Source organism: Pseudopodoces humilis, chromosome 10, assembly GCF_049639895.1.
Source record: "Pseudopodoces humilis isolate 2021_Gansu_Grassland_sample_001 chromosome 10, ASM4963989v1, whole genome shotgun sequence".
Classification (NCBI taxonomy): domain Eukaryota; kingdom Metazoa; phylum Chordata; class Aves; order Passeriformes; family Paridae; genus Pseudopodoces; species Pseudopodoces humilis.
In genome coordinates, this window is record NC_142209.1 from 25,576,997 (window position 1) to 25,589,614 (window position 12,618).

Here is a 12,618-nt window from a genome sequence, read left to right on the forward strand (position 1 = left end):
ATTCAATTTTTTTTAATCACAGCAAGGAATGCCAGTAGGAATAGCTGTTCTCACTGCAAGTTGTCTAGGCAGAGCTCATAATTCATTCTCTGCCTAAGAAATTCTCCAAGGAGCAGATTTTTGCTTCTTCATCTTGTTTGCTCTGTTGGCTGATTGGCATGTATCTCTGTATATAACTATATCTATGGCACAATGTTATAATAGCAAGGAAAACAAAATTACTACCTCTGCCTGACATTTCATCAGCACTACTTGGGAAATATCATCCCTGAAAAACACAGAACAGGGGGTTACAATTAACACTAAGAAGTGTTAATTAGACAGAGCTGAAATGACTTATTATAAAGCAGAGGGTATTTTACTTTTCCATGTCTCACAACAGTACAGCTTCCTGAGTGAAGTCAGGGGCTCTGCTTGGGTAGCAGAACGTGAGGAAATGTATAACCCCTTGTTTGCTGTACTTCATCACTGCACAAGTACCTATTAACAAACATCTTCTTTGGCACATGTTCCTATATATTCAGGACACAGGGTCCCTTTTGCCATTGTTAGAGCTCTGCTCTAAACTCTGAGGAATTTGACACATTTTAATGAATGAAGACAGAGTCCAGGAGAGCTTTCCTGCTACAGGGATTGCACACTTAATTAGGACCCTTATTAAAAATAAATACTCAAGTAGTACAAAAGTCTGCAATTCAAGTCTCGTGTGTCTCATACTGAAACTGGAGACTGTCAATATTAATAGTCACATTTTAAGAAAATAATAAATTGTTTTGAGTAGCTCAAGGTCAAACAGTGTTGGTAAATCAGCAGCAGAATTTAGCACACAAACCAAATCTTCAGAGACCCATGTGCAGTTTTCACTACAAAACCTTACAGCTTCCTTCATTTGCAAGGTCCCAGTGGTGCTCTGAAAGAGCAATATTTCATTCTTATTCCATGAGAACAATCCAGTGAAAGTTAAACAAACCAACCTGCAAAGATAAAGGATAATTGTACCTTTCAAAAGACTGGAGACAAGAAGTTACTATGCTTGACTTTCCATGTAGCACACTCAGCTGAAGCATCAGCTTCAAAATCATTTCTTTTTCAGGTTAATCCCAGAACTGACCTGGAGCTCACACCCACTGAGCACCAGCAGCGTGTTGCTACCTCAGGAAGCACTTTGGTTGTGTGCATCCTGCTTCCAGACAATATTCTGTGCTGGGGACTATGAGGAAACAAAGGCAACTTTTATCCAAGTGAGTCCAGGACCTGAGTGTAACATCTGAGAGCCCAGCTGACACCACAAACTAAACTGAGAGGAAAAGATACTCTCAGATCACTGACATATGTGGCAAAATAAAACCCAAATAGCACCAACCAGAGTGATTTACATCAATATTTTCATTGCTATTGTTGCTCATAAAGCCTTCTAAACCTTTAAGAAAATCAGCTACAACTTTTTTTTTCCCAAAACTGATGAGCAATGCTCAGAAATCAAACACCAGAACTGTAAAAGTAGTCATTTGTACGAAAATTTAAAAGGGAAAAAAGAAAGCATGACAGTAGCCTGAGGGTCAAAAGTTTTCAAATATTTCAAATTTAACAAATGATCTGAGGATCTGTCAAAAAAAGAGTTCTTAAGTATAAAAATGTCATACAAATATCCTTTCTGTCATAACAAAGTTAATCCTTGAACTGGGGGAGTGGGTCTTTCAATTAAGGCTGAAAAGAAAAGATTGGTGATACCATAAACATCTGCAAAACGATAGAGACAGTCAACAAAGATGGCTCTGTGCAAAACATCTACTGAAAACCACCAACATGATCCCTTTTGCTGTTGCATTTTGGATGCCAGATGGCTGGAGGGAGTTCCAGCAGGCAATTTCTTAATGAGGGCGTCCCTGCCCAATATCATTGATGTCCATCAGATGCAGAATCTACCCTGCTGAGGCTTCCAGGAAAACCAGACATTTCACCTGTGACTTCACCAGGCCAGTCTTAGCTTTTCACAGTTCACAGAACATCATTTGCTGTTGTTCAGTTCAGCCCATCTTATCAGGACTGACTTCCCTTAGACATTTCAGTGATGAGGAGGAAAATAAAAAGGCTGTGAGGCTCCTTGAGCAGCCTTAGCTCCACTTTTAGCCCTGTTTCTAAGAGCACACCTATCACTTATCACCTCCATCACCACAGACTTCCAGCCCAGCAGAGCCATTTCGCTCCCAAGAACTGAGTGTCCCATTTTGCCAGACCTGATTCCAGTTAGGAACAAACCTTCCAGCCAAGCAGATTGGTGTCCTCATCTCACACAGGTTTGAAGCCCCTTCCAGATCCAAGAGTTACATGTCCTTGCTTGCCAAGACAGCACAAGTTCTTCTTTCAGTGACTACTGAAAACTAGCTGAGCCCTCTCCCAGGAGGGAGATTAGGAAGCCAAAGTGAAATGTGCACAGGGCAAGTTAACATTTCAGCCTGGCATCCAAATCCAGAGACCTTTCCCTGTAACCCTGAGGAAGTAACTCAGTAATGGTGACACACATGACAGTGCCTTTACCAGCTTCTCCAAGTGCCTGCAGTGAGTGTGAGGTTTATTCTGAGCATTTTGAAACCATTACTCTCCCAGTAAATTACAGCTGGGTTAACTCATTCGTCTGCTATGCTTTGGGCAACAGATTATGTTTGTAAACCACATGATGGGCTAATTTTCCTCCAAATCCAGCAAGTTTTATGCTACCACCAATTCTTATGTTCCCAGACATTTTCCAATGGATCTGAAAATAGAAATTCAATTAGTGTTTTGGTACCCTTTTCACCCATTGAACAGGAAGAACATTTTAATATAAGTATTGTAGAAAAGAGGCCCTGAAAACACCTTTCTGATCTCTTCTGGTGCACATGAAGCTTTCATGGAGAAGGGTAGAGATTTCTGTGAGAGGCTGGAGCCATGTTTTCCCTGCCAAATCTACTGGAGCAATTTTCCTACTCTTGGCCCCACAGCATCAAGATTACTTTTTCTGTGTCAAAGTAAATCTTCAATAATGTGGATAAAAAGAATGATTAGAGAAATCAAACATAATTCATCCCTCTAAGCAGGAAAAAAAGCCAGGCATCTCGTAGCACACATTCTAGCACAGTGGACTGAGCATTGCAATTTTAGTCCTGTGTGCCTGATCATTTGACATTTACTCCTATTGAACAGGCCCTTAATTAGATTCTCCTGCCAGAATAAGATATCTGACTCTCCCCTTACAAAGCAAAGGCTCTCCAAGTTATAATCTCCACTACTTGCCCCATTCATTTAGCTGTAAATATCTATGGCTAACCTTGCAAGCAGGAGATTTAGAAAACTCAGGAAATCCATAGGTTCTACCCAAGGTAAACCACGGGTTTCCCCAAGCCATGAGAGGAAATCAATACCCCATATCCCACTTACAAGAAAGCGAGGTAATGTTTTGATACCTTTGTTCCCTGCAGAGCTGTTTCACCGGTGAGTCCCTCCTGCACAAATCCCAGCTCATTCTCCGTCTTCTCGTGCTGCTGTTGCTCCTCCTGGTTAGAGGCTCATGGTCCCAGTCTGGATCCAGCTCCCCTTAGCAGGGGCCATACCCCCCTCCCTCCCCTGTCTCCAGGTCCTGCTGACCTTTAAGCCCCTTTTGGGATCTGCTGAATGGTTTAATCACCTGTCTTGCTGGCCCTGCTTCTGTCCTGTTGAATTTCTGTGAGCCTCTCCTATATTCTGCTCCAGGGCTAGTGCCCCATTTCACTTCCAAACGTCTGATTTTAGCAACAACCTCAGCATTTTAAGGCCAACCAGTCTTGTTAAATCTCTCTGTAAACATAAACTCCAAGCAGATCTTTTTAAAAGCCTTTGTAATTCATGCTTTCCATCTGCCTGTCAGACCACATGAAAAGATCCACTCTCTGTTTCTGGTTTCCTTTCCATTTCCCTCTTCCCCCCAGGAGCCTGCCCTGCTGTCATGAACCTACTAAAATATACACAGATCCTGCTCATCTATTATATTTTATATATATATATATATATATAATTTTTGAGGATATGTATGGCAGATCTGTAACTATTGATGGGTAATAAGACTTTGGGTAACCTGTTTTCAAGGGATTTCTGTATCTTTTTTTCTGAAATTTATCTATGGGGTTTTTTCCACTCTTTTTTTTTTATCTGTTTGTATATTGAGGGGGAAAAACTAATTTTTTAGAAACAACCTTAGCATAACTTTTATAAGCTTCACAGCACATAAACAAGATCCAAAACAAGAAAGGATGGAATATAGAACAGAAAAAAAAAACCTCTCTGAATCCATACTAGCTGCAAATATACTCACATTGAGAACACACCCTTACCCCTCACAGATCTGCATTACAGAGCTTCTGTGTGAAGTCAGGAACCAGACTGCATCCCACATAACACCATCTCTTGCAGAAAATTAAACCACAAACCAGTATATGACAAGATTTTCCTCTCACAGCCCATCAAAACAGGGCTGTCAGGAAGCAATGCTTTTCCCCTGTAGTTTAGAGTTTGCAAGGATTTAAGATAAAACCTAAGATAAGACTTTAGCTCCCACATATAGGTAAATCCAATATTGCACAAAACAGATTTCCAAACAGAATTATCCTCCAGGCAGGTGTCTCATCATGCCCTTGTCCACCTCTGCCAAATTCATACCTGGAAATGTGCTTATGCCAGCTTTTGGATTGAACAGGCCTCAGAGCAGACTTTATTATGATTAGAAACATTTTCCAAACATCCAGTTGCAGTTAAAGCTATCAGTAATAGTCTGGTCTTTCAGCATTTTAATCTCTCTCGATGAACTTGCTCCCACACGAGCAGTCAGTGAGTCCCTGTAAGAACACCCATCACCATCCTACACCCACAGCCCCCTGCTCAGGCCTTGACCTGCATTGGAGTGTTTGTGTAATTGAGCCTCCTGACCTCTGTACAGCACCTGGTAACACTAATCTGAAATTAGGGGCTTTCATCTTTTCCTTGAAAATGTAAATCTCACCCTATAGGACCACCATACCCAGCCTGTGCAGAGCCTAATCCAGCCTTAAAGGCTCCCTCAGGAAAGGCACATATATATAGATATTATATATATTATTAGACAATGCAGAGCAAGTGACACATTTTCATCTTACTCTTGTAACACAGACACCAAGCTCTTATTTTAGTGAGTCCTAAATATTTCCTTAACACTGCATCCCAGTTCTCCATTAGCTCCTGTGAGCTTAAGACCCTGTCAGTCCCTTGCCCCGTTCTTCTGTTCTGGAATTCAGCCCTTCCCTCCTTTCCACTCTTCTTTTACCTTTAGGCATTATCCAGCACTAGAATTTCTTGTCCATACACCTTCTCCGGTTATTTCAGCTCACGCCGCTGTCAGCCAGGGTGAGCCAGCTCATCCCCTCACCCTTTAACCTCTTCCTGCCCCAGGGCACCTCCCCCGCATCAGCACCGCACCCTCCTTTGCCGCCGCACTCGCTAATTCCCACCAGATCCAGCCACCGGGCACACAATTTAAAGGTGAATTCAAGAGCAAGGTGGGTTTCCCGGCTCCAGGGGATCCGCTGCTGAGCCCCGGCTGCTCCCGGAGAAAGGCAGCAGCTCTGGCCGGACACCATCCGCCGCCCCAGCAGTGGCCGTGGCTCCCTGGGTCAGGAGCATCTCCTCCGTTGGTTACTAGATTCCCGAATGACATAGAAAAAAGGGATAGTGGCTGAAAGGGAATAATATTCAGGTTAAAACGTGTGTTTAAATTTACTTTTTTTTTTTTTTTTTTTTAGGATTTTTGGGTTTTTTTTTCTAGTAAGCTCGTTTTGGAGATGAAATACAAACTAGCTTTGTGCAGTTTCAGGGTTCTTTTCCGTGCCTTTTATTTTCCGAATTTAGGACTAACAGCTGGTTTGTGGGGCTTTTTTGGTTTTCTCCCTAATAAAATGGTAGAAAAAAATAAAGGGGAAACTGGAAAGGAACAGTAACGGGGGAAAAGTACTCTTTTGCAACGGTGTATTAGTATTTCTGTCGAAATCCGAGAGATGGAAATCGGAACGAATTTTCACGTGCTCCAATTGGTGTTAAAGACAGCAGAAATCGGTAAAACACTCCGTTCCTCTCCCGCTGTAACTCTGCGTCCCTCTCTCGCTTCCATCTGTTGAGTTCCAGACGAGCCGCTGCTGCCCCGGGCGAGCTGCAGCCCCCGGGGCTCCCTGGGAGCCTCCGCCGGCTCTTCCTACGGAGCTGCTCCTCCTCGATCCTTCCACCTGCTTAATCACGTTTAAGTATATTAAATACTTTCCTATTGTTGGTCTGGCATAGAAGTGATTGCCGCAGTTGCCATGGGGATGTTGTGACAGCACGGGGGGGATGCCCGCACCGTGAGAAGAGGCAGAGGTGTCCCCTGGCCGGGGGACGTGGGAAGTTCGTGTGCCTGACCCCGGCTGCGCTCCGGCCGGTGACAGCAGCCCGGGAGCCACCCGGGGTACCGGGGCTCGCCCCCGCCCAGGGGAGCACGGAGGGATGGCCGGAGGCGAAGTGTGGGACGGTGAGAGCCGCGTTCCCTCAAGCGGTGCCACCGGCGGCACCTGTGTTTTCTCAGAGCCGCACAAAGGCCGCCCCGCCCGGTGAGGGACACCCGGGGCCGTCCCATCCCAATCCCATCCCTCCCCTCCTCTCCGGGCAGCGCCGGGCTGCGGGGTGGTTTCCAGCTTGGGAAGAGAGGCGGCCAGTCCCGGGACAGCGGCGATCGCGGGGCCGAGGGAAAGACACTCCTCGCTCCTCGGTCTCCAGTAAAACAACCCACGGCTGTCCCTGCTGGAGCGGCCCTGACTGCCCAGGGAACCCCATGGAAGCAGGACCGCCACCCTTTCCTGCCGTGGGTGTCCCCCTGGCCCCAGCAGCGGGCAGGGGACGCTCCGGGCAAGGGCCGGGGAAGCGACACGACCCCGCTCCGAGCCTCGGCGGCCAGCCGGGCTTGCGGAGGGGTGGGGAGGAGGCGGCTCTGGAAAGCGTGGGAGGGGAGCGGGGATTCCCCCCTCAGGCTGAAAAATAAACTGGCCAGTCTGGAAAAGACCCCCCCGCTCCCCTTCCCGGCCTCGCTCAGTCCGCTGGGCTCAGGCAGAGCCGGGGTCCCGCCGCCCGGCCGGGCTGCCTCGGCTGCCTCGCAGCGAGCAGGGCGCGGGGAGGTTCATTTTAGGTGAAGGAATGTCATTTCGCTACTAAATGGTTAGTCTAATTTGATCTTTATTATGCTGTGGATTAGGGCTGATTCATATTAAACACGAGTGCAGTTAATATAACTGCGGAACGTGTCCCGCTGTATGTACAGCAGCCGCTGCTACAGCTCCGCCGCTCCTGCGACCCGTGGATTAAGATTTAATTAACAGGGAAGTTTGCGAGCGCTCGCCCGCAGCCTCTCTGCTTCACAAATAATTTATACTCAGTTCCGCCGATTTTTATTCAAGCGACAGCATTTTATTTTACTCTAAAAGGACCTGAATATTTTATGTTCTGCCAGAGGCTTCTGTATACGAACCTTTCCGAGGCAGCTTCAAACCCAAGGGATTTTTTTCTTTATTTTTTAAAATCTACGGGAATTACTTCAGTACGACTATTTATCAGATTCTCTCACACCCCCTCCTCCTTCCCCCAATCTAACTGCCTAAACTACCCACATGAAAGTTAATCGTCGTGATCCCCATTGTCGGTTGTATAAATCCAAGCTCAAGCCAACCTCCAAGACACGGCAACAATTCTGATAAATTGTCCTGCTCGCCTAACTACACAAGAATGGCTTTTATAATTAAAAGGGGAGCTGAGTTAAATCAACAGCCCCTAAGCCCTTCTCAACAGGGCTAGAATGGGAGAAATGTGGCGACCTGATTTCTTTAAGTAGCAGCTCTTTGTAGCCCGTTCATAATCCTAGATATGGAAACCCATCCTGCACAAAGTCAGCTGCCAACCAAAAAAGGAAAAAAAAATAAAAAAAAAAAGTTTATTCAGATGCTCAACGTCCATCTTTTTTTTTCCCCAGTCTAACATAACCCTAGCACTTTATAACCAAACAGACAACTCCTTTTCCAATTAAAGTGGAATTAGGAAACTCAATCAAATTAGCTCACTATTAAAGCCCTTCTTTATTAAACCGTTTTATTGTAGTAATATTAAGTTTCACCCACTCTTGGAACACGAGACTTTAAAAAGTTTTCCATGTGATATTGATTTGGCTGCTCCCGGGATGGATCAGGGTCAAAAGTATTTGCCTAGGTGTAATCTGTAATATTTACTTACTTTTTTTGGTCAGGTTTTTGTTTTGGGTCGGTTTTTGCTTGTTTTGGTTTTTATTTTTTTAAGAAAATCTTAAAATTGTATCCACGTTGATCAACTGTATGCAGGATGGAAGAATTGCATTTCGATGCAATTTGGTTTTACCCAGGAGCTTCCTTCCATGGCTGTGGTGGGAGTCCTGTCCTCCCAGCCCCACCAGTACATGAACTGGTTGGTAGGAGCCGCGCTGGCAGCTCCCGGCCAATGTTTACACAGTTATATTTGAAGTGAGAAAGTAAACAGTCCAGCTGTGCCACGGAGCGCTTCGCTGGGATTAGGTTTCCATACCAACCAACTTTAGGAGCTTTTACAGTCTTAATTCAACCACGCACTGAACTTGTTCTTTGTGAGTAATAGTTTTCCTGGGCCAAACACTCCCAAGACTGGCAAGAAAGTCACGCTCCGGCCTTCAGCAGGATCGCCTCTCAGGATGCACGGGGCACGCCCGCTGCCCTCTGCTCATCCCAACACAGAAATAAATAGAGGCAGGAAAGCCCTTCTTACTTTTTGATCTCGGAGAACATTTGGACACCGTTGCCAAAAAAAAAAAAGAAAAAATAAAAAAATTAAAAAGCCACTCGGGTAGCCTTTACTCTCAGATAAGGGTGAAGGACACACAGCTCCAAAAAACAGAGAAACCTTCCCTGCGCTGATCTTAACTCATCCACCTCTGCCGCAAACACATCTTTACATTCTGCAAAACGTCATTATTATAGATCCCTTCACTTATTTTGACACAAAAGCAACTGAAAGGCACAATCAGATTTCAGATACGAGGGGTAAAACCTTACCGCTGCCACACAATCCGTGGTTTGCAAGGTGGGATTTGCTTTAAGCGGGCTTCTCTTTACAACAATGCCAAATTTCCTAAATATGACAAAAAACATCAAGATATCGAGGGGAGAAATCCAACTTAAATTGATACCCTCTGTAGGTTTGTTGGGGTTTGATTATTTTTTTTTTCCCCACAGGCATAAATGAGGAAAAGACCAGAACCAGAAATAAACGTATTTGACAATTTCAATAGATAAGGAATTTGCTCTTGCTTGTATGCTTCATTTTATTTATAAATTTATCTGAAGAATATCTAGTTTGACCATGATAAAAATGTAATAAACATGTTTGTATTATTTGCATAAACTCCTTTAAATATTGACTGTACTTGTCAAATGCATTTCCCAAAACACACTTCCATCATCTCATAAAATACCACTTGCCATTCATAAGACCAATTTTTTTTTTAATAGAAAATAACATTTATTTCTATGAAATGGAAACACAGAATTACCTGTTAGAAACAGCAAGAAGTTTGCTACATCGGAACAAGAAAGCAATTTTCTTGCAGATCACAAATGAAGGAGGCTTATTAAACCATCATACACCATTGGCGCCGGGGTCCTACGGACAGTTACAAATATATCTACTTTCCAATGTTATATACAGACCATAACGTTTCTGGGGGCGGGAAGGAAAAGGTTTTCAATTTGACAGTGTTTCATCTATATGCCTGGTAAGTATTACAATGCGCTGCCTAACCTTTAGCTTAACGTTAATACCAAGTTCACCTACGAGTTACATTAATAACTTAGATTTCCATTTTATAACATTATACACTTGCTAGTATACATATATATATATATGTATGTGTGTGGGAAAGAGCGCGCGTGTGTGTGCACACCCCACGACGCGCTGAGGATATCCATGCTTATGGCCATAAGCAACAAAGAGCGACTCATGTCTGGACAATGAAAGTGCACCTTTATCACCTCAATACACCTACGCCTGTCCGCGCCGGGCTCTGCACGCAACCACCGCCTGCGCGGGGGGGAGAGGAAGCCACCCGTGTCCGTCCACCCGCGCCTACCTAGCTACCTCTACACAGCCGAGCTTTAGGAAGCCGCTATTGCTTCTCGGGGGTGTTGTTGACCATGGGCCCGTACAGCCCGCCGGAGTACACCTGTTCCTTGTGCACGGCGGAGCGGTCCCGCATCAGGTCGCTGAAGGCGTAGTCCACGGGCGGCCGGAACCCCAGCGTGGGCATCAGCCCGGCCGTGGAGTAGGGGGTCATGAAGGCCAGTCCCCGGCTGTGCGCCGAGTAGGCGAGGCGCAGGGGGTTCAGTCCCAGGTGGGTGCCCAGGGGGTAGGCGCCGGCCTCGGCCCCGAAGTGCGTGGCGTTGGGCTGCAGCGGGGAGAAGGCGGAGCGGCTGCCCAGCGTGCCGATGGCCGGGGCCATGGCGCCGGCGATCAAGGGCCGGTGGTGGGCGGCGGCGGCGGCGGGCGTGGGCGGCAGGCCCTGCAAGGCGCCGTCCCGGGCCCAGCCCTCCTCGGGGCCCTTCTCCGGGCCGCGGTTGTTGAGGATCTGCTCGATGGCCTGTACCACGTCCCCGCCGCAGCCCTGCAGCACCAGCTCCAGCACGCTGCGCTTGTGCGCCGGGAAGACGCGCGTCAGGATGTCGATGGGAGTCCGCTGCCGGCCGCCGGCCGAGGGCGACGGGTCCTGCTCGTCCTTGTCCGCCTCGGAGCCCGAGTCCGAGCCCAGCGGGCTGATGGAGCCCGGGCTCTCCTCCCCCTCCTTCGGGCCCTTGGAGACGGGTGAGCTCAGGAAGGACTCGCCGTCCCCGTTTTCCGAGCCCGAGCCGTGGCGAGCATCTGGGGAGGAGGTGCCGGGCACGGACTCGCCGTCCGGGGAGAGGGGCTTGCCGCCCGCCTGCTGCGGGGTGACGGCGCGGCTTGGCAGCAGCGTCTTGGGGAACAGCTCGAACTTCTGCATCTTGGACTCTGCGAGTCGGGGGGGAAGAAGGAAGAGAGACCGTCAGTGCGGCTGCCCCGGGCGAGCTCCGCGGAGCGCCCCGGCCGTCGGGCCGGGCCACCCGCCCGCAGGTCCGCGCCCCGCTCATCTCCCGCCGCCTCTCCAGGCCCCTTCCGCCCATCACCGCCGCTCCCAGGGCTCGCAGCGCGGCCTTACCTGAGGCGCCGGCGCCTCCCTCGCCGCCGCCCCCGGCGCAGACGGAGCCGAACACCTCGTACGCGGGCCGGGGCGGGATGATGCCGTTGGCGGCCGCCAGCGCCAGCCCCTCGGCCGTGCCGTAGAGCAGCTGCAGCTCTCGGGCCTCGTTCTCCTCCTGCGCCTGCTGCCGGCGCAGCGCCACCTGAGCGGCCATGACGCGCTGGCGCTCGGCGATCAGGGTGCACTTGGCGCACATGCAGTCCTTCCAGCGGCAGTACCGCTTGTGGCCCTTCAGCGCCGACACCACCCCGTGGTTGCGGCAACGGGCGCACTTGGGCGTCCGCGGGTACTTCTCTGCCGCCCGCAGCAGCAGCGGGGGCGCCCGCAGCAAGCTCCCGGCCACGCTCACCGGCAGCGTGGCCGCCGCCGCGGCCGCCGCGGCCGCCACCGGGCTGGGGGGCACCGGGGGGGGCGCAGCGGGCACGCTAGGTAGCTCCGACCGCAGCTCCATCCCGGCGAGCCCGCCCCGAGAGAGAGGCCCCCCCTCCCCGGCCTCCCCCAAAGCCACGCGGGGCGGGGGAGCCCCTGCGCCGCACCCGAGCCCGGGCGCGGGGGGGCTCCCGGCGCCTTCGAGCGCAATCACGAGTGGGGGGCACACAGAGCCCCGGGAGCGGGCATGCAAACCCCAGCGCCTGTCCTCTCGCCTCGCTCGACGCCCCCGTTCCCCCGCAGCGGCACACGGCACCGGAGCGGGGTTCAAGTGAGGAGGGGCCCGTCGGGAGCCGTTCCGCGCCCTCCTCCCCTCCGCTCCCGAAAATCAAAGCTAACACAAGAAAATCCAAGAAAACTTAGATCGTTCTCGCTTCCTTGCTCTCCGTGCGCATCTGGCGGGGCAGCACCAAGTCCATCGCTCCAGGCTCAAAGCCGAGCTCTCCCGTCCGCGCTTGCGGGGTCGCCGCTCCCCACGGCGCCCCGCTGCAACCCGAGCTGCTCCCTAAACTCCGCTCCCCCGTCCCCCTGTAACTGCAGCCACAGACTAGCAGCGTCCCTTCAAAGAACAATCCGGCACCTTCAACGACAGGATCCCTCGCCACGAGCCGCAGAGGCTAAAATCCAGCGGAGAATAGCAAAAACAAAAAAAAAAATTAAAAATAATTATATAAAATAAAATTCGCCCCGTCTCCCGAGCAGCACCTCCGCAGCCGGGAGGAGCCGGGCTCAGTGGCCGCGGCGAGCCCCGAGCAGGCGGCCGATGTGCGGTCGGGGCCGGGCCGGGCCGGGCGCGGAGCCCCCCGGGACGGTGGCGGTGCGTGCGGCCGGAGCGGAGCGGAGCGCGCTGCCCGCCG

At 49.8% G+C, this 12,618-nt stretch overlaps 1 protein-coding gene across 1 annotated transcript; it reads right to left on the reverse strand.

The window, feature by feature from the left end:
• Window positions 1-9,794: 9,794 nt before the first annotated feature.
• On the reverse strand, window positions 9,795-11,783 carry DMRTA2 (DMRT like family A2). Its single transcript, XM_088060565.1, has 2 exons — window positions 11,291-11,783; window positions 9,795-11,103 (listed from the first exon to the last, which is right to left on the reverse strand). The coding sequence occupies exons 1-2, from the start codon at window positions 11,781-11,783 to the stop codon at window positions 10,226-10,228; spliced, it is 1,371 nt and encodes a 456-aa protein (XP_087916691.1). The 3' UTR covers window positions 9,795-10,225.
• Window positions 11,784-12,618: the final 835 nt, after the last annotated feature.

Bases quoted from the DNA above. Each gene is read 5' to 3' on its own strand.
- DMRTA2 (XM_088060565.1), bottom strand. From the start codon at position 11,783: ATGGAGCTGCGGTCGGAGCTACCTAGCGTGCCCGCTGCGCCCCCCCCG. The intron at 11,104-11,290 runs GTAAGGCCGCGC...CCCGACTCGCAG, and splicing joins GGGAGGCGCCGGCGCCTCAG to AGTCCAAGATGCAGAAGTTC.